Consider the following 22,992-nt stretch of genomic DNA (forward strand, 5'->3'; position numbering starts at 1 on the left):
GATTATACTTTTAAAATATAAGCATAAAATATTAAAATGTATAAACAAATCTTCATTTATTCGCCGGGTGTAGATTCTATAAGATGCTATTCATATACTACAAAAGTACCCACTACCCAATTGATTCCATGGATACTTCAATTATACGTCTGCATAATATGATGTATCAATGTTTAATAATTTTTGACAACGTCTCGTAGTGTGCGAGACAAAGTAATAAACGGTGTTCTTGCACCGCGATTTTCTTAGATTAGGTACCTACAAATTGCATGAGTACAGTATTGTATACCTGCATATTTTTTATTGTTTAATTAATCACAAATTTAAAAAGTATACAGCATTTTCTATGTTGGCTAACTTATCAGTAAATTAAATAGCTGTTTATGTTATAAAATATTTGTCGGTTTTTAATTTTGATTGAGATTAGTAGGAACCCAGTAAAATTGTAGAAATAAAATCATAATCGTAGTCAATTAATTTAATTTTTATAAAACGGTCGTTAAAATTACTTACTACCTTGAAGGTCGTCATTGCACATGTGGTAAAATCATTTAATTATTTTAATTTAATGCTAAAATTAGTATGACACTACTAGAGCTTAGAGCCAATCAAGCGCGTACACAGAATAAAATCACGGGGGAGGGGTCTTACAAAATATATTGCAATACAATTTGTACAGCTAATAATAAAAATAAGTGTATAATTTGATTTAATTTTCAAAGAAATTATCTTGAGTCCCCCTCTCCGTATATTATGTACCTGGAGCCAATATAAAATCCAAAGTATAATATTTACCTATTTATATGTATATATATATATATAGAGAGAGAGAAAGAGCATTTTTGCCAATATTAATATTTTATGCTTAAAATAATTGTTTGACAGTTTAATATTTTAGAATATACCTTTTATTCCCCAGTTCAAAAACCAGAAACGGTTGTGAACTGTGAGTCTGCGTGAATCACAATATTGTCACCCCATTACCCCAATATACACCTATACCCATATAATATATTAAAGTTGTATAAATAACAAAGAATACGTATTACAATGTGTCAATTTATATATTTACATGCATCAAAGTTCTACAAATGTTATCAATAGGAACCAAATTCAGAAACCGGAAATATGATTTTTATCACCAAATTCTTGAATCACAATATTATAGTCAACATTGTAGTATTAAAAAAATTGTATTTTTGTTTCATTATCATAATTTATTACAAATAATAATAATAATAATAAAAATAATATATTTTCAACTAATCCATGTTATGTATCTTTAATCTTTATACATTATATTATAATTGAATCTAAATTTTTTTAAACAAATTGTGTTTCTTTTTTTTTTGTAAAATTTGTAAAATCAGGCAGTAAACATACGATTTAATAATAATTAATTTAATTATTTAATAATTTAAGAAAATTTACCTATGCCGTCATGGCTTCATGCATTGTATAAAATTCTAATGGCATAACTGTCGAAACCGAAATAATATTTTGATGACCAATACAAAAATAATATACAATTATACTTAATATCTCAGTATGATATTAAGTAAAATTTGAACTAATAAAAATGTATGCTTTAAGTATCCACTAAATTAATAAGTTTGATAAGTTCGTTAATTAAAGTTGTGCACTTGCCGCTTTTGAAAACCGTTCTAAATTTAGAACAGTCGTTAGAAGCAAAAAACGCAATATCTGGAATGAAACAATCAAATAATAATTTATAGGTATAGTATATACCTACTTAGGATATTTGAGGTTTTGTATAACACTACCTATATTTAATTTATTTCTTATACTGTTTTGAATGTTTTGATAGCCATACGGACTGTTATTTTTCCGGAGAACTTCATAAATCGTGAAAAATAATATTATGTTATTGAATAATATACTTTCGATGATATCAATTAATCTTATCGCGTATTCGTGTATATCGCGTAACCTTAATTATAATTTTTCGTTCTGTAATTATTATAATATAATATATTATATAGCAACAAAATAAATATAACGAAACCGCGAAGATGAGTTTGAATAACGCGTTCGGCCGCAGCGACCCGTTACCAGCTGCACCGTGTCGGTCGGTGGGTCATCGTGCGCGCGAGACCATTACAAATAATAACAATAATAATATTCTTACGATTTAATAGGTACAATATAAAATATAACACAATTATACTCATTATCGCAAACTTTATATTTATATTTCATACACATGAATAAATTAAATATTGTAAATTAACCCAGTAACCCACTATAGGTACTAACATTTTACCTATATTAATATTATGATCATGTCAATGTATGTGATTCTCACCATTTTATGGTGATTTCAACAAGACTTTTTTATTTGCATAATAAATCTGTCCTTTATTTTTAGATATCGTTTAATATAAAAAACGTTATTTGGCATAGCACAAGTGGACTCTTACAATAGAAAACCTGTACCCATAAGATATTATGTAACAAGTCGTTTATCACGAAGCTGCATTTTGAAGATGCACCGTCCGACGAAAACTAGTCAGATAAATGGTAGTTGGGCAAGTTAACTATTTATTTTAACTCGAAAAATTAATAAAGAAAAATGTAAGTTAAGTTAAAAATTAAAAGTTACTTTTCTTATTTATTTAACTCGTTATTTAACTCGTTAAAAGTTAAAAGTTAATTTGAAAAAGTAATTAAACATAATTAAAAATAAGTTACTTTTCTTTTTTTGTGTACAATATAGGTACTATCATACATTTTTAAAATAACAAATAATAATACAATAATGGATATCTTACTAATTTTAATAAATATAATATGTTATTATATTAATTAATAATCACAGTGGGTAGCTACTATTAGTAAGTAATACTAATTACATACTCCAATCAATCATAAAATCAAATGAAACATAATATAAATTATTTCAATGTATTTTTTTACGTTTTACCTACCTACAAGTTTTCTAAAATGATGACTAATTTTTATTTGTTTTTTTTTTGTTGATATTCCCTAAATTTGTAAATTGAAATCATTAAATTTGTATTTAGGCTTAATTAAATAAATTACACACATAAATATTGGATACAAATAAATTTATGTTAGTATATAATATATATTTAATACCTAGCTATTGAAATTTCAATCATAGAAATAATGTAAATCACTCGCATACTATAACATAAATAATATTTGGTTTACCCATAAATTATAATTTTTATTTATATATATGATATAAATAAATTGTGAAAATCAAAATTGAATTTTAAATGTATGAAATTTATTTTAGGAAAAATAAATAAATAAACTCGTTAAGTTAAAAAGTTGCTTAAAAAAAAGTAACTCGTTAAGTTACTGTTATGCTTAAAATCTAAAAAGTATAATAAGGTTGCTACGGATATCTACAGATGTCTGAAATAATAAGATGACATAATGGTAACGCTCTCAGTGTCAATGGTGTCAAATTTATAGAATGACCCTAGCCATTTGACATCATGTCAAAATAGTAATTAAAAAAATCCAGAGATCAAAATCTCATAATTTATTGATTCACACTGGACATCTATGTCTACATTAGCGCAGAATTGTTGAAATAAACATATTATAATATATCATTGCTTGAAAATAAGTATTTGGTTTTAAAATAGGTATTTGTTATTTAAAGTATTATATTAAATAACAAATAAATTTTCAATTACAAAATATTTTTACAAATTTTAATAAAAATAAATTACAATGATTGAATGTAAAAAAATCTATTCATTTAAAACCTGAATCATACAGTTTTTACAATTATTATTCAGGTAGAACATTTTTTTTAATGATCCATACCCAAGTAGAACATTTTTTTCTTTTTGTTAGCGATTTAGTGAAACATGAATTTCAGCTTTTTATAATATATGTTAAATTACATAAAATATTTGAATGAAATTACATAAAATATTTGAATGCATATGCAATGTAAAAATACGCTCGTATCAGTGATAAAATAAAATAAACCGAAAAGTTAAACTATGTTGAGTATTGATTTATAGATATGATTCTCCAGATAATTTTTGTTAATATAGGCAATCTTTTCTATTGTATTGAAATTAGATTTTTAATTTGCTTTGAAAAAAAAAAATAAATACCTAAGTATTAAACAATAAATGTTATGCTGTAGGTTTTTATTTGGTGAATAATGGCCAATAAAATTGTTTTTCTCATATTTTGTTATACCAGCATGTATTATTTCTTTGTTTTGCTCAGACATACAATTTATAGTAATGAATTTTAAATAATTTAATTTATTTATATTAAATTTATCAAAATTTACCAAATAGGCAATAGCATTGATAAGTACTTCTTCTGGTATTTTTTATCAATATAATCAAGACCAATGATGTCAAAAATAAATTCAATAGAATTTTTTTGTAACCTTAGTATTATAGCCTTTAGGGGCTATAGGTAGGTAACCTTAAAAGAAGTTCTACACTTCTACTTACTGGATAACAGGATTTTAAAGAAAAATAATACATACTATCATAAAAATAAAATTTATTATCAACAATTTTGAATTAAGCAAATATAACAATATTGTAAAATAGAATTGTTAAAAAATGTTAAATATATTAAATTTGTTGAACAAAAATAGATTGCAAAAATAGGTAAATAATAAATTACAAAGGTATTTACTAAACATTATGGGATGTCCTTAAGACTGAAATAAAAAAAAAGCATAAAATGAAAAAAGGACCAAGTGGAATAATAACAATTATTAATAAATAAACTTTATAATATTCATAATCAATTAATTTATGTTTATATTATTCCCAGTTCACCACGTACAACTTGCATACGATTTCAAGTATAAATAACCATTTACAAAGCTGTAGCATCTGGATGTCTTTCCACAATCATTCCAACTCCCTTAAACACATCATAAAAATTGAATACAATGTACACTCAATAAATGTTTGTACATACTTAAATTAAATCGGTTGTTGATAGACCAAGTGAAAAATAAATTAATGCCATTGAAAGTAGTTTAGTACCTATACTAGGGGTAATGGGTAGCAAACCATTTGCTGGTCATATGCCAACATTTTGTAATCAGAATTTTGAAAAAAAATCATGTGCCAGTAATATGTATTTATATAGGACATAAGCCACTTTTACATAGTGATGAAACACTTAAAAAAGTTCACTGAAATTATTTTAATATCTGTTGTTTGTCTTAATGATTTAATGAAATAAACAGCATTAGTTTCATTCAATAATCATATATTATTGCTATATATTGATTTGAAATAATCCATTATGGAAAATAAACTCACATATTAAGTACCTAAACCTAACTGAATGCCGAGGTGAGTTTATTTGGAATGAGCCACCTTTTTTCAAGTGCAAAATATTATGTCTGGAAGTGAGTTCCTAACTTTTATAAAAAATGACTTTATTTTTTTTTTTAGAAATAGCAGATAATTTTGAGATTAGGCAATTAGAGAAAAATATCATTGTGAACTGAGAAAATTTTACCAAAGTACCAGTTTCAGCATAGGTGCCATAGGTTCCCCTCCCCACACCAATACCAATTTATCATATGAAAATAGATTTGAATTACCTGTCCACCAGCAGCACAGGCAGCAATCAAACCAAATTGACCATCTTCCCTCACTAACCTATTGGCAGTGTGAACTGTCAAGCGTACTCCTGAAATAAAAAATGAAAATAAGTACAATTTTTTTTTGTTAAAATAAAAGTTGAAGAAAAATTTACCAGTTGCTGCAAAAGGATGCCCAATACTCAATGATCCACCCCATTTGTTCCATTTGGCCAAATCTGGTATTCCAACTTTGCTTTTCCTGTTCATGTATTTTTGGGCAAACCAGTCACTGTCCATAGCTTTAAGATTTGCTAAAATTTGTCCCTGTCACAGCAATAAATAAAATTAAAAATCAATTAAGGCATGAAACATTTTCATTGTTAGTACTTACAGCAAAAGCTTCATGTACTTCCCATACATCAATATCATTGACACTGAGACCTGCTTTCTCTAATACCTTGGGAGTGGCATATGTAGGCCCGAGCAGCAATTGATCAATGGGATCTTGAGATACATAAGTAAAATCTCTTAGGTAAAGCTTAGGTTTAAGGCCTAATTGCTTGGCCTTTTCCTCAGTCATTATGAGACAAGCTGATGCACCATCAGTCTATGAAGTCAAAAAGTGTATAAGAATTTTAATAATATACATACTTGGAATCTGCTTAAATTTTTCAAAAACTTTTTTTATTTTAATATAAATTTTAAATTAGGTCATATCATAGAACATAATTTTTCTGGTTGGTAATACACAAACTTAAGTATAAATAAATAAAATAAAATGTTCTAAATTTGTTGTTACTATATTAAACGTTAAGCATACCAAAAATGATGAATTTGCAGCAGTTACAGTACCATGTGGTTTAACAAAAGCTGCTTTCAATTTCGCTAATTTGTCAATGGGAGATACTCTAATTCCATTATCTTTTTCAATGACTTTTGATGAATTTGGTACTAAACAAAACAAATATTTTTAATAATAAATACTGTAAAAATAAATATATAAAGCATACATCTGAAAGGTACTATATCGGTCAAGTATCCCTTGTCTTGAGCTTCTTGAGCCATAGTGTGCGATCTGACAGCATATTGATCTTGCTCTTCTCGAGACACTTTGAATGAAGCAGCCAATCTATCTGCAGAAAAACCCATGGTTTCACCAGAGCTGAATTCTGCGACAGCAGGCAACTAAATGCATATAAACTGTTAGTTATAACTTTGATTACAAAAGATTATTCACATACCTCTGGCATTAAAAAATCTGGCCTAAATGTAGAAAGAAGTTTCAATTTGTCTAATGGTGTCTTAGCTTTATTTGCCCTCAAAAGAAGACTTCTCATTTTACGAGAATGCCTAATTGGAACATCAGACATGAATTCAACACCACCAGCTACGATTACATCGTACGCACCGGCAGCAATCAGTCCAATACCAGTTGTAATACCTTGATTTGAACTGATACATGCCATTGTAACAGTGTGAGCTGGAACTGAGTATGGGAATCCAGCAGCAAGGGCAGCTTCTCGTCCAATATTGCTAGTCTTTACTTCTTGTATTACTGTACCATACACAATGTAATCAACTACTTCACGAGGTACATTTGTTTTTCTCATTAAGCCACTAATTTAAAATAAAATTAATTAATTTAAACATTTAAATTAAATTTAATAGGTATCTAATAGAGTAATAGATATTTAAACAAACAAATAGATTCACACGACCTTTTTTAGTATTTAAAATAACTCTTATATAATATATACTAGCACGGAGGGCTAGTTATGTATAAAATGCTAACTTTAAATTATATTTTTTATGAACTAACAGAGTATATTAAAAAAATAAGCGACATACCTCCCTCACCACAAAAAAATTATTTGACCATCACAGGCATAAATGCATGCATATTAAAAGGTTTTAGGGTACTAAGAACTTAACTCTAAATTGAACACTATGTTGTATGAAATGTATTACAATTTATACAAATAATTTGATTTGAATAAAAACAAGAACAGATATTGAAAATATTAAAATATGTTTACTAGGCATAGGAATTGTATTCATATCTTATCTTCATAATTAATAAAAATACCTAATAAGAATATTGAAACAGTATAATATTTTAAAAATCCTAAATATTTCTAAGTACAATAGAATATAAACTATTAGTTACTCTAAAGTAATGATAGCGGATACAAGATTCTCAAAACAATAATATCTACAAAAAATATTTGATATTCCTTATATAAAGCAATATAACGTTGTGTTGGATTGGAAAATTACAAAACATAAAAATGATTAAGAGGGATTCTACTTCCAATGTGTTGTCTCCACTTTACAAATGTACAACATAGCAAAAACTGTTTATCATGTGACAACTACACTCTCTATGTATTAATTATAATATAATTAACAAAATTCCACAATGCATAGGGAAGTACACATTTCTAAGCACATCCCTAGACATATAAAAGTTTATTTAATTAATATAATTGAAATTAAAATATCTCAAATGATATAATAGACTACAAATTACATAAAGTTATATTTATAATTCTAACTAAGTCATGAATTAAGTTTAGAATTAAATAAAAAGGTACCGTATCTGCATGCCAGTAAAAAGTTTGTTACCTAATAAAAAAATACTTTGACCTTCAGTCAATTTTACTTCCTGATGTACAAAAAATAATCTTCAAACCATAATAACAAGAATAAGTTTAAGTGTTAGGTATCATAATCTTAACTAAATACACTAACCTAAACTTTATACAAAAAACCAACTAGAGCATCTTAAAAATTATAGAACAGTTAGCATTATAGGTACAAGTATGCAAACGTGAAATAAAGTTTAATATTTTTGAGCTCATAATTATATAAGAACCTCTATACCTACATTTATTCTTAATGAAAAATGCTCTAGTATTATGATAAGTCATTAGACACTTAACAGCTATTTAAGATTTATATATATAAAAAAAAAATGTTTATAGAAGTACTAAATGTGCCTGAATTTATAATTAACCTGACCTAAATAAAAACCTAAAAGCTTGTATAAAACTAAAAATATCATATGTTTTGATAATATATATTATAATTTGCATTGTTACTAGTAGAAGACTACCTAATATTTATTTGAACAATAACATTTAACTTGACTGAAATTAAAATAAAAAATTTCAAACCAACTTACATTAGAGCTTCTTTAGCCAATTGATGAGGCATCAAAGAAGCATAATCAGTGCCCGATAATAAGAATGGAGTACGCACTCCATCGACAAACACTATATTCTTGCCCGTCTTGTCCTTTACTCGTGGAGATGCTGTCGACAGACATCTGATCGGAACTGCAATGAACAGTCAAAAACATCAATATTTACAAATCATTCAACAGTTTAATTTAATTTTTATTAACCAGAGTTATCGTCTCATACTTACGGCAAACGTTATGCGACACGGACACCCGGGTATCCAATTTGACAATATTTTTCAACAAATTGGACGCCATCGTATCCTTAGGTCAGTCAGGACGTTATGGCGGTACAGTTCGAGATTAAGTACTACGACCAGATTTGATGTAAGCGAACGGAACGCGGAAATAGTGACACGTTCGACTGTTGGAATCGGAGAGAAAACAAAGGTCAGACTGGTCAGTCTTAACTCTTAATGTTGTACAATCAAAGTTATGACTTGTGACTATATAATGATGATCAGGTAGAGTAAATGCAGATAAAAATTATGATAATGCACGTAACGACGTCGAACGCAATCACCATTCTTATCAATCTACGTGCGTGACGACAAGATAGATAAGAGCAAACCTATGCATATCACATTATCACTCCAGCTCTTACCAACCATGCAAAGATCATAATATTATAGAACAAAACAATTCAAACTGTAAATTATTTTACGCAGTTCTAATTATTTTTAAAGCTTACCTGTGGAGCCACTCGGTGCCATAAATATTATATAATGCTATGCTATTATACTGTGCTCGATACTCGGCATTATTAGAATATATTAATATATTTGAGACTATACAGTCACTGTCTAGTCACCAGGCTGCGACCGCGGCCACTGTTATTATACATTTATACCAGGTAAGCGGTGTCCATTTAGACCCGTCCTCTCGGCTGTCAGTGAGAAGTTCCTGATAACGTTGGTAGTAAATACTAAATTTATTGATCCGAAATTACGAGCAATACTGGTGCGCAGCAGATGATTTCGGTGTAGTTGTTTTCGAGATTTTTTTCTTTACATTCGGTTGTCCACCGTTATCCAGAAACGCTTTCGTACTTTCAACCGCGGAGCCGCACTCCGCGACTTCCGACGGTGTTTCCGCAGATATGTTGCGGTGAGTGACGGCGCTACGTCGTCGTCAGACGTCTTCTTGCCGGCCGAGTAACAAAGCTTGTAAACAAGTAAGTACCTCTAGTACCTCCGTATGTTAGTTATTAAAGTCTAATGTACCAGACCGCAAATTTAGAATTTGATATTTGGATAGAAATTGATTATGACGTACATATGTTGTTTTTGGCATGATGATCCTCATAGAGTTGGTATGTTCGAGGGGGGGGAATCGTACTACATTTCACTAAAGATGTCAAATTTTGTGTTATCTTTGTTTTTCTTTAGTTCTTTGAGCTCAATACAAATCTTCAATACTGATGTTGAATACTGTCTACTGCCTATCTGAAAACGTTTCTCTCATCTTTAGAATTATACATTTATACCCGCGATGTATAGTATTTTCTCAATTACTTTAATTTATTGTATAAATAAATAATAACAATAAAGATACATCACACATACTTAAATCAATATTATGATACATTATTTAAAAAAAAAAATTTTTTGTATTTCATTTGATTATAATTTATGTATATAAACATAATATATTATATTATCATCTATTTAAATAAATGTAATATGTAAACCATTTTAATTGTTACATAACATGAGTTTATTATCTTGAATCAAATTTGGTATGTGTGAGAACATTAATCAACAGCTAGCAATTAGTATAGTTACCCTGACTATTCTAAAATGTAATATATTAGTTGTAAATTATTATCACTAAAGTTTTAGCCTATAAAGGAATTTTTGATGTAAATAAGTTATTGAATATCTAGACCTTGAAGTTTAGATGAGTTTAAAGTCTCTCCAAAAATCAATTTCTAAACCCTGTTAGTATTATTTTGATAAAATTAAAGTAGGTAAAGGTTTTTTGTAAATTAAGTATAACCCTGTTCTTTTAAGTATTTAATCAAATCAACTGATATAGGTAAATTAACTTATTTATACATGCTCTCACTTATAAGAAAATCCATTAATATCTACCAATAATTATTTATGAAAGTATTAGGTATATGCCCTATTCACTGGTGCCGAACACATACTTCATGTGGGCGAGTAAAATAATATAGTAGGTTTAAGATAAATAACATCACTACAACAGTAAATAATATTGAATATAAAATATTTTTTTCAATGTTTTAAGTTTATAACATACAATAAAGACTTAGATTTTTAAAATTTGTTGTTGACCCTAATTTTTTTGTACCCATCACCTGTTAATGAGACATTAATTAAGAAAACTTGAATACTATATTTTTCATTAATATAATCTTTATATAAATTATATTTATTAAACTCCTTGAGATATATTTAAAATCTATATTAATTAATAAATAGTCATCAGTATGGAACAATATTTAAGTTATAGAAAATGACTAATCAGCAACTTATAAATACCTATATACCCATAATCTAAATTCTAATTCCACTTGGTGTATTTTACAATATTGTCAATACTGAAGACTATTAATATTCCTATGGGAGTTATTAATTATGTTAGTTATGTAATATGTAAGACTATAATATATATACGATAGAAAAAAACTGAGGTATAAGCACTTTATTTTTGTCTGTATGAATAAGAAAATTATAAACTAAATAATAATTCATTTTTTGACAAGTTATTGTTAAATAATGTTACATAAGTATATATTTTATGTTAGACACCTGTTATAGTAAGCACCTACGTAAGTGCTTTGGTTTTATATGCATTTATCTGCACAAGTTACTAATACTGGTTATGATTATTTTCTAACATACAACACTTAATGTAACTTTGGCACAATTACCTAAACAAAAACAATTAAGTTAGGTAAAATTGTAAAAATATTATTTTCTATCATTATAAATGCTTCTTACTGGTAATACACATATATTTAGTTTTAGTAACTACTTGTAATAAATTTTATTTTCTCTAAATCTTCAACTCTTCCGTTCCTTTTAAAAATTGGTTTTTTTAAATTTAGTCCTATAATTTTTTATTTTTTCTTAATTTAGCTCTGCAATTATAAAGCAATAGATACACATGTATAGTCCTATAATTTATTTTATATAAATATTAAAATCTTTTTGCTTTAATAGATTATTAACTTTCCCTAAGTTTGCTGTGATTGAATACAAAATTATATATAAGAATTAAAGAGGTATGTTAGCAAATATTATTGGCACTCTTGGCAGCAATTTAAATTCTTACCTAAATATTTATATTTAATTACATTACCTTCTATATCATTAAATACCTATGTATATAAATTATCAATTTGAATGTATTAATTTATTATTTTGTCTGAGTTCTTAACTGATAAATTTAGTAGGCATTTTTAGATAATTGTACTTACTACCTACCATCGTATAATAACATAGATTATAATAATGTGTTTTTTTATAATAATATCTTTAATAGTCATCATAATAAGTAATAAACTAATAACTAATAAGGCAACTAATTGTTTTTTGTTATTATCAGTTTATTTTACATTATTATGTTTGGGATTTGTGTATCTATTACCCATGTAAAAATTGTTGGTTAAAAAAAATTACTGATAACATTATTCAGTATCATTTAGGTATTATTAAATTTTATTTCAGTTAAAAAATTACTAATCATATTTATTTATTTACTGTTTTGTTTTTTTAAATTGTATTTTTTTATTCCGTTTTAGATTCATAGAATAGTATTCCATTTGCTACTGCAAGATGGATAATATGGACGACCCCTCTCAAGGGGCGGACATATGCAGAGTGTGCCGATCGGAAGGCATGCCAGAGCGACCATTGTTTCATCCTTGCATATGTACAGGCAGTATTAAGTATATTCATCAAGAGTGCTTGGTACAATGGATGCGTTACAGCCGTAAAGAGTATTGTGAGCTTTGTAGCTATCGATTTTCATTCACGCCCATCTATGCTCCAGACATGCCTCGACGATTACCGATAAAAGATGTCGCTGCTGGTATTACTTCAAGTGTTTTAACTGGAATAAAATATTGGTTGCATTTTACTTTAGTTGGACTGGCTTGGCTATGCGTTGTACCTTTTACAGCATGTAGAATTTACCGAAGCCTTTTTAATGGTTCTTTTGATGCTGTAAGTGATTTAATAAATAAATCCTAAAATTAAAATTATAGTATATTATTTTCCTTTTTTTTTAAACAAATGTAGGTAATGTCATTGCCTCTTGATATGTGGTCATCAAAAAACATTTCTGGGGATATATTCCATGGCTGTTTTGTTGTGACTTGCACATTGTTTGCATTTATTGGATTAATTTGGCTACGTGAACAAATATTGCATGGCGGTGGTCCAGATTGGTTAGAGAGAGATGAACCTAATAATCAACAACAACTTAATGTACTGCTGCCTCCCATTCCTGAAGAAAATCCCGTTGAAGAGGTACCTAATATATCTTGTGCTAAATATTCTAAACAGCTATATTTTAAAAATTATTTTTAATAGATTGAAGGAGAGCTTCGTCAAGAAAATGGAAATCAAGTAGATGAAGGACATTGGAATCCGATAGATTGGGGTGATCGAGCTGCTGAAGATTTGACTTGGGAACGACTTTTAGGATTGGATGGTTCATTGGTGTTTTTAGAACATGTATTTTGGGTGGTATCTATGAATGCATTATTTATATTGGTGTTTGCATTTTGTCCATACCAAATGGGTAATCTGGCAATTACTGCAATGGCTTTACAAGATAAGGTAGCTGCTTCACATTTTGAAGGTTTGGTCACCACATTATGCGGATACTGTCTCATTGGTATGTGTTTGTTGATCATGCACACCTTTGCTACAATTGTAGGATTTAGACGATCCAAACGTATAATTGGACTTAGCTATATTGTTGTAAAAGTGAGCATACTAAACTTTTAATTTATTTGAACACTTTTAAATGTTTGTTTATTGATTTTATTTATTTGTTTTTATTAGGTGTCCCTGTTATCTGTTGTTGAAATTGGTGTGTTACCATTAGTATGTGGTTGGTGGTTGGATATATGTTCATTGTCAATGTTTGACACAAGTTTCAAAGATAGGCTAGCAAGTTTCCGTTTGGCTCCTGGTACCTCAATGTTCATCCATTGGCTGGTTGGAATGGTGTATGTGTATTATTTTGCTTCATTTGTACTACTCCTTCGAGAAGTTGTCCGACCTGGTGTATTATGGTTCTTGCGAAATTTAAACGATCCAGATTTCAGTCCTATACAAGTATTATATTCATGTAAACAATTAACGATTATTTGATGCTCATGCATTTAATTTTTTTAGGAATTAATACAACAAGGCATGTTGCAACATGGGCGAAGACTCATTGCGTCAGCTATGATATTTGGTACAGCTGTGTTTCTTGTTGTATGGCTACCAATACGAATTCTGAAATTTATTTGGCCATCATTCTTACCTTACAATGTAACTTTGCACAGCGATTCTGTTAATGAATTGTCCATGGAGCTATTACTTCTCCAGGTTGTATTACCAGCCCTACTGGAACAAACACACACTCGCAACTGGCTGAAAATGGGCATTCGTTTCTGGTGTCTTGTTGTCTCACATTTGCTTGGAATAAAATCATATCTACTTGGTGATGGGGAAGAATTGCCTCCCGTTGTGGCACCCATACATCCACCTGCTGCTGATTTGGGAGCAGCTCATGAGGGATTGTTAAGACGTGGTGGACCTGTAGGTTTTCGACCTTACACCCGGCCAACTAATTTTGCTATACGTCTGATTGTCTTACTTGTCCTAGTTGCTCTATCTGTAGTAGTAATCAGTTTATCGATCATAACAATACCTGTGTGGTTGGGTCGTTTGGCCATGTCATTTTGGCCAGCATTACTCCCGTCTGCCCCAGAACCATCTCAGTTGCCAAACATACATGAACTGTATACTGCAGCATGTGGCACATATATATGTTGGTTATCGGTGCGAGCTGTTTGTTTTATAGCAGGATGGCTGCCAGAAGGACGTGCCGTTGTCATTAATCGATTAAAATTTTGGCTAAAAATTAGTTCAAAAGCAATGGTTGCTTTTATCGTGCTACTCGGTATAATACCATTTTTATTTGGTCTACTCTTAGAACTTGTAATGGTAGTCCCGTTCCGAGTGCCTTTACATCAGACACCTGTACTCTGGGCGTGGCAAGACTGGGCACTGGGAGTTTTATATATGAAAATTGCGTGCGCCATTACCCTTATGGGACCCGATTGGTCTCTAAGGCGAGCTATAGAACGCACATACAGAGACGGCTTCATGCGTTTGGACCTCAAGTTAATGATGCAAGACCTAGCTGTACCTGTAATTGCTGTTCTCAGTTTGTTCCTAGCTGTACCATATGTAATTGCATATTCTGTAATACCGCTAATCGTTAAAAATCATGGTACACGACTACTGATTGCTAGAAGAATATATCCCACACTTATGCTCACAATGGCCATTATTAAGGGGATGATGATGCAAGTGCGTCAATTTAAAAGACTCTACGAACATATTAAAAATGATAAATATTTAGTGGGTAGAAGACTTGTGAATTATAACCATACAACTACGGTTTCAGGTCAAAATTAGTAAACTATCATACTATGGTGAATTGTTTTATGTCTTAATTATTATTATATTATTATTTGTATAAACTTTTGTGTAAGATATTTGTTTGTTTTTTTTTTTTAACTTCAATATATTTATATGATATATTAATTATTATGTAATATATATATATATATATATATATATATAATATTATTATATTACATATTTTAAGTTATATAATATTTATTATATACTCTAAAATAACCTATGCTATTTTAAATGTTATTCAACTTAATAAAAATATAATATATAAATTAATTACTCTGTACTGTCCCCAGCGTAAAATGTGTGTTAATAATATATTGATGTTGATTTAACCTTACACATGAAAGTCAAAAGTATAAAAATGTATTTATTGATAAAAATTATATTAATAAACAACATTTCTTATCATTAAAACTTCAAAACAATAATAATAATAATAAAAAAAAAAAAGTATTAATTCAAATACATATTACATACTAATTTCAGTATGTAATGAGTCACAATAATAAGAATTGTATTCATCTCTGATCAAAATGGCTCTTAGTTTCAAACAATTTTCCCTTTTTGTCAGCTTTAATTTCACTTTGTCAAAAAGTTGAAGAGTTTGCTTGTTTTCACCTTTGAGATCCCACCAAATAACTAATGTTGGTTTATTGTCAACAATTGAGAACTTACAGAATCTGTGTTGCAAGTCTGGGTTATTTGGAGACTGAAAAAAAATAAAAATAAACTAGTATATTATCTTATGATAAATTAATAAAAGATATCTTATTTAGTCAACAACTACACTCACAATATTTACATAAACTCTAGTGTTCATGTTCATTGAGAGGACTGTGGCTTCGAAATAGTTTTCTTTTACTTCCATTATGGATGCATCCACTTCTAGGCCACCCAGTTTACCAATCAAACATGCAGCATAAATATCTGCACTAGCTTCTGACGCTTTCTTCGCGTTATTCTTTTTATCATTGCTGTTGATAGCTATCCTAAATTTGTAATGAAATATAATTGATAAGTTATCGGCAATGGAGTCAATCAAAGTAAACGTTACTTTTCAATGACTTTTGGGTCTTCGTATTCCTTGATTGGTTTGTTTGTTAACCATGATATAAGCATACGGTGCACAACTATGTCTGGATACCTACGAATGGGAGAGGTAAAATGTGTATAATACGGTACATTGAGTGCGAAATGAGACATGGATTTGTCTGGATCAATAACACAGTATTCGGCACGCTAGAAATAAAAACCATGTTTTCAACATTTTTTTTTGAATTTTAAATAATGAAATTGACTTAATATTATTATTTTTTACTTACAACCATCGGTTTTGATAGAATGTTGTTAATAATAATGTCCCAATGAGAATTCTTTGAATTTTCACCTTGGCAATAAATAGCTTTAGACTTATGAATTGATCCAGCTGAAGTGAAATCAATATCAATGCCATGTACTTTCAATATTTTCACTGCTTTTTCCATAGGAGCAACATCGGGTGCATGATGACATCTAAGCATAGCTGTAGTTGGAAAGTGAGTCTTCAAATGTTCAGCGACCATTGTATTAGCAAGAAGCATAAATTCTTCAATTAACCTGTATTATAAAGAGAAAACAATTGATTTTCTAATAAAAAAAATAAGAGTACTATTGACAAACCAATTACTCTCATGGAGTATATACAAGGAATACGACAATGGTTCGCATGTAACTCTGTCTATGTCAAAAGACAACTTGGGTTGGTTGATTGCTAGTGCACCAGTGTCAAAACGTCTCTTTCGCATCACTGTCGCTAGTTTATGTAAATGGCTAACAGCTGTTGCACAGTCACTGATTGTATAACCATTATACACAGTAGGAAACTCAGATTCATCCCAATCTTTTTTATCAGGATTTTCTAAGAATATCTAAAACATAAAAGTTCTCAAATTATTATCTGTACACTAATTTTTTATACTAAGTTAAGATAAATTCTGAAAGTTGACTACATAACACGTTTGATACAGAAAATTAAATATATTGTCAAGATACTGACAAAATTGGGGTTAAAAAACAAATTCCTAAAAATTGAAAAATTGTTATATGTCCATAGCAAATTCTAAAAAAAGATGCTAACAAAAATAAAAAAATTAAATGAAACGCTGACCAATTGTAGAGCATTTTAATAACATAACACATGACACCAATTGATGTCATTCAGCATTTGCAAATTGCAAATAATGAAAAATGAGACCATTTGGCATCATCTGCACTGAACATGTTAAGTGTTAATAATAATATAAGAACAAAAACATACTTGAGCATGTGAATAATGCAATTGGGCACAAGAATGTATAATCGATTGACTAAAAGAGTGACTAATCACATTAGCATCGGGTGTCATTTCCAAAGTAATAGAGACAGCTAGTTTATCAGTTCCTGGTAATAATGACGCCATCATTGTCAATGCTGGAGGTAACATATGATACACCTGTTGTCATTAAATAATACAATATTGTTTGAATTAACTCTTGAGTGCAAGAAAAAATTATGAACATTCAACACATACTTTTTGTACTAAATAAACACTAGTTGCCAATTTTTCTGCAATTTCGTCTAATGGTGTTCCTTGTTTAACAAAATAAGTCACATCAGATATGTGAATACCAATTTCAAAATTACCATTTGGCAGTGGTACACAGGAAAGAGCATCGTCTAGATCTTTGGCGGTAGGGGGATCAATGGAAAAAATGCAATGTTTCCTGCAGAATAAATAAACAAATTTTTATCTCTATACATCTATATTACATTTATGAGACCAAGTGAAATACCTAAAATCTTTTCTGTGTTTCAATTCTTCTTCAACAGAAAAAAGTGGTGGAAAATATTGATCTATATCTTCTGGGTATGGATGTTCTTCTATATCATGAGTGATCAGTATACCTTCAGTTTCAGCTTTTATTTGTCCTGATTCGCCCAAAACTCCTTTTAATATTCTAGAAACCATAGTATATACACAAAATAATGTAATGCATTATACATCCCAATATGTTAGATCAGTGTCAGCCTGGTACTTAAAGGGCCCCAGATGCGTTTCTTCAGAAGGGCCCCCCAAACATGTTATTAAATAAAAATGATAAAAATGCTTATTAGTAGTGAAATATTATATTTTTAGTAATATCAGGGCCCCTCGACACAAATACGGCCGGGAGCCCCGGATGCGTTTGCGGCCTGGCGGCCATGGCCAGGCCGACACTGTGTAAGATGCACAAGCATTATACCCTTTTGGGAACTTGTAATTATCCCAGTGTGGTAAAACAGCATAAAACAATTCTTTCGATTCTTTGGTTCCATTCCTCAAATCAATTGGAAACAGCCAAGTTGAAGTGTCCACAAGTAATCTGGGAAATCGACAGTCTCTTGGAATTAATGTACTATATCGATGAATAACACCTCTATCAACCATCAAGGACCCTACTATGATACGATTCTCTTTAGAATTTGTTATGTAAACCACACAGCCAGTTCGTTGACAATCTTCTGAATCTGGGTTCTATAATAAACAGATTAAAATATTAACATTTATTTCTTTAAGGCGGGTTATTATTAGGGCTCGGAAGTTGATGACCTTAATAACAATAAAAAATGGCAAAAATGTCCTAAAAAAATTACAAATATTAGTTTTATATTAATAAAATTACATTTTTTTAAATATTTTACTCTATTTTACTATAAAATTCAAAATATGACATAAAAATGACAAAATTGTCCTTAAAATAGGAAAATTTAAAAATTTAAAATATTTGTTTTATAAATTTATCAATGCTTACAAATTATTTAAAAATCAAAATCATTGCATTGTACAATTAGAAGAGTGTATTTTATGTTATCGAAAGTAAATGAACGACAATTATCTGTTAATAAATTTTTATATTTGGAAAAACTTCTCTCCACGTCTACTGAAGTGATTGGGGCAAATCTGAAATGGACCAAATCATCAGCACTGAAATCATCCGGAAAACACTCACTTGAAGCTTCTTCATCATTTAAAATTTTAGAAATTGTTGACATCGTTTGAAATCCAGTATTTTTGGCAAGTACCGCTTTAAATTTGTTTTTTATTTCATTTCCAATTCTATTAACTGCTGCTGATTCAATTTTAATTAAAATATCTTGTACAAATTGTATTGAATCATAAAGCCTGAGTCCTGAAGTTTCTAACTTGGTAATAGAATCGGCCAGAGTTCCAAAGTTTGCGTTAATGTAAATTAAATTATGTTTTACCTTATCATCGCTTATAAGATCCCGTGCTTTTTCAACTGACGAAGAATCATCTTTGTTTAGTCCCATAATAATAGTTTTCAAAATTTCAAAATGTTCACAAAAATAAGAAGCAGCTTTTAACCATGTAGGTACCCCATCTTGTCAATACCGGTTGTGGTGGTAGAGGAATATTAGTTGCCATTTCCTTGAAATATTGAACACGTGATGGACATTTCAAAAATATTTTTTTGATGTTCGATATTAACTGATCTACTTTTGGGAAGTGTTTTCGAATCTCTTCCGCAACCCTATGTAATCCATGGGCCAAACAACTTACGTGTTCCATTTTAGAGTACAGGATTTTTAGACCTCTGCCAGCTTTCATCATGTAGGGAGCGGCATCACTTAAGAAAAAAAAATATTGTCATGCTTTATTCCTTGGGGCCATAAAATCTGTAGAGATGTATCTGATAATTTGGCGATGGAGGTATGGTTAGCTTTTTCTAAAATTTCTGAATTGAGCAAAAATATTTTCCCGGGCCTCTGACTTTCAATGTACCGACAATCACGTTAGCCACATACCGTCATAATGAATCCGTGGTTTCGTCTATAGAAACCCATAGCTTTTGGCTTTTGCAATAACTTCTTATTTTGTTAATACAGTCTTCGTAACATTGAACAACATAGGTTTTCCTTAGCGTTGATTCGTCAGGAATACTTTTGTGCGTGTATTTTTCCAAAAATGCACGGAATAATTCATTTGATATTTTGTGTAGGGGAATATTGGCTGATAAAAGAGCTTGACATAAATCATAATTAAAAGTAAATTTTTTTAACGACATAGTAAGAAAACTGACTTTGTTTTAAATGTTTGCGCTCTATACCATTTTTATGTTTTATACGGGAAATGTGATGTTCAATAGTAAATTTTTTTTCTGAGGCCACCTTTACTTCACATACTTTACAATAAAAAACTGTGCCATCGGAAGAAAAAATATTGTCGTCGAATTCCGACACAAATGCACGCAGACGAGCACTAACCGAAGTTTTAATTTTCGGCATTTCAAAAATATTATGAAAAATAATAAAATGTAGGTATATTATTATTCACTTTTACATGACAACGACGCGAAGACTGAAATCGTTGAGATAAAATTGGATAGATACTAATCTTAGTCTGTGGTTTAAGTTATCGGCATAATGGTCGACAAGAAACGATAAGAAATGAACTAGTGTGAAATCAGTAAAAATAACTAAAAATGTTGGAAAATGACCTATAAATCTCAAAAAATGACTTAAAAAGTAATAAACACCAAAAAATGAAAAAAAATGCAAAATAAAAATTAGTTATTTATATTCACATGCTTATGAAACAGATTTGTGGCCAGGAGAGCATTGTCTAAAAAGTTCCAAAAAAAAATGCAAAATGCATCAACTTCTGAGCCCTAGTTATTATATTTTAATAATGTAAAATGGAATACCCTCCAGTCAGATTTGCCTAGTATCTTTACAACAACTTTATCACCATCTAGAGCTCTATTTCGAGTTCTAACGCCATTTATCAATATATCCTTTGATTTATCCTATAAAATATAAAATATTATAATTAGAAGATTATAAACAAATATTTCACAATGATTTCTCACCGGTGAAGGAACATATGCTTCTGTGGGACACTTTTGACTAATACGTATATGTCCTTCAAAAAGTTTGCCACTTTCTAAACCTTTTTTCACATCATCAAACTGCATATAATTAGGATAAAAATCTTTATGATATAAGAATGGCCTTTAAAGTAATATGAAAACAACTGTATTTTTAATAAATTATTACGTGTTATTGTTATTATTTGAATACATACTCTACACTATTTGGAGTTGATTGATTTTGTTTATTGGGATTAGTATTATGTTTCTCAACTAAAGATTTTATCTTCTGTTTCTGCCTCCTTTGAAGACGTTTTCTTGTCCGGATTCTGGATTGATTTTCAGGTGTATCTTCAATATCTATATCATTTTCTAATTTATTGGGATCACTGTGGAAAATAATATGTTTTTATACATTTTTATAAGCAGTAAAGTAGTACAGTTATACTAATTATTTGATATATATTAATTAAACTAATTAAACTAACATTTATAAAGTTTAAGTCCCAACCAAAATAATAATTATATAGGGATATAAGACCTTTACAAACAAACATTGATTATATAATAGAAATTTATACTGTTAAATCCATTTATTAAATTACTTCTGGTTGAGATATCGTAAGACAGACTGCGGACAGGGGAATTCCGCTGTCACGTTTGTTCCATCCAGCCGGATGTCCTCCAGTCGACGCGACAGATTTTCTAAAAAATCCATGACCGATAAGAGTCTGATGAAGGACGAAATATTCTGGAAAACGGATCAAACTAACGGTGAAAATTAGTACCGATGGGGCGATGGATACTTAAAATCGTTGGGTACATAGGTGTCTTCTGAATATTATGTGGTACACAGAAGGGACCTCTTTTTGAGCAGAAATCAGCACTTAGGTACTGTTGAAACAAAACGTCAGAGTATTCGACTAAATGTTAACACTTAACTGCTGTTATGCTGTCGTAGACCGTTGTGTCTCGTGTTGATAACTGATATACTTCAATAATTACTGATATACTGTAATACCATATTGTTCTGTGGTAATACTGTTACTGTTTGTCAATATTGTTATCATGTCATGTGTGATAGTTAGGTGACGTGCCGAGATAACAACAACTTAATATGAGAGGCCACGTTCAGGTTCAATTCAATTCAGAAACAATTAAACAATTATTAATTATTATTGTTTATTTTCATAACTTCATAAGGCCGGAAGTGTTGGAACCACATTTTTATACTGTAGTACTGTACCTCGAATTAAAATATCTTAACACGTTTAATTATAGCTAAGCTACTAAAGAATTATATGACTCCTATATTGGCTATATTAAGCAATAATATTATTAGCACGATTTAAAATACAAATGCGCACAACGTACGTTACGTCGTTAGTCGTTACACTAAAAACCAAAATCGATATTGTCGATAGGTAACCGATTTTGCTTGAAAATCTCCGTTTTTCCTTAATTGGCTTAATTTGTTGTTTTTTGTTATTCTTATTCCCAGCACTTTTGAAAGAATGCACTAATTAGATTCATTTTTATACCTGAAAAAATATTGAAGTTTAATTGAAGCATTATTTCTAAAGATGCTACGCTTACGAACCATAA

The 22,992-nt window shown here is 29.6% G+C and overlaps 3 protein-coding genes and 1 pseudogene across 4 annotated transcripts; 1 reads left to right on the plus strand and 3 right to left on the minus strand.

Moving 5' to 3' along the window:
* Positions 1 to 4,513: 4,513 nt before the first annotated feature.
* Mtpbeta (mitochondrial trifunctional protein beta subunit) lies at positions 4,514 to 9,293 on the minus strand. Its single transcript, XM_015508212.2, has 9 exons — positions 9,008 to 9,293; positions 8,763 to 8,916; positions 6,820 to 7,195; positions 6,589 to 6,763; positions 6,399 to 6,529; positions 5,970 to 6,185; positions 5,752 to 5,902; positions 5,597 to 5,685; positions 4,514 to 4,902 (listed from the first exon to the last, which is right to left on the minus strand). Exons 1-9 carry the CDS (start codon positions 9,075 to 9,077, stop codon positions 4,855 to 4,857), a joined length of 1,410 nt encoding a protein of 469 aa, XP_015363698.1. The 5' UTR covers positions 9,078 to 9,293; the 3' UTR covers positions 4,514 to 4,854.
* Positions 9,294 to 9,611: 318 nt separating this feature from the next.
* Positions 9,612 to 15,772, plus strand: LOC107161700 (E3 ubiquitin-protein ligase MARCHF6). The gene is made up of 6 exons (XM_015508211.2): positions 9,612 to 9,993; positions 12,592 to 13,015; positions 13,091 to 13,321; positions 13,385 to 13,783; positions 13,862 to 14,137; positions 14,198 to 15,772. The coding sequence occupies exons 2-6, from the start codon at positions 12,626 to 12,628 to the stop codon at positions 15,491 to 15,493; spliced, it is 2,592 nt and encodes an 863-aa protein (XP_015363697.1). The 5' UTR covers positions 9,612 to 9,993; positions 12,592 to 12,625; the 3' UTR covers positions 15,494 to 15,772.
* A 74-nt stretch (positions 15,773 to 15,846) lies between these two features.
* Positions 15,847 to 22,364, minus strand: LOC107161709 (DIS3-like exonuclease 2). 2 transcript variants are annotated; one of them, XM_015508221.2, is made up of 13 exons: positions 21,993 to 22,364; positions 21,603 to 21,776; positions 21,388 to 21,529; positions 21,223 to 21,324; positions 18,760 to 19,031; positions 18,310 to 18,474; positions 18,048 to 18,240; positions 17,796 to 17,969; positions 17,159 to 17,406; positions 16,822 to 17,095; positions 16,554 to 16,738; positions 16,293 to 16,488; positions 15,847 to 16,208 (listed from the first exon to the last, which is right to left on the minus strand). In XM_015508221.2, exons 1-13 carry the CDS (start codon positions 22,103 to 22,105, stop codon positions 15,969 to 15,971), a joined length of 2,478 nt encoding a protein of 825 aa, XP_015363707.1. In that variant the 5' UTR covers positions 22,106 to 22,364; the 3' UTR covers positions 15,847 to 15,968. The 2 variants fall into 2 exon arrangements, with proteins under 2 accessions (XP_015363707.1, XP_089077957.1); XM_089221831.1 differs by lacking the exon at positions 21,993 to 22,364 and adding an exon at positions 21,876 to 21,894.
* On the minus strand, positions 19,857 to 20,803 carry LOC149057286 (uncharacterized; annotated as a pseudogene).
* Positions 22,365 to 22,992: the final 628 nt, after the last annotated feature.

This window comes from Diuraphis noxia, unplaced genomic scaffold (assembly GCF_037042655.1).
Source record: "Diuraphis noxia isolate RWA-SAM2 unplaced genomic scaffold, SU_Dnox_SAM2 contig0003, whole genome shotgun sequence".
Taxonomy (NCBI): Eukaryota; Metazoa; Arthropoda; class Insecta; order Hemiptera; family Aphididae; genus Diuraphis; species Diuraphis noxia.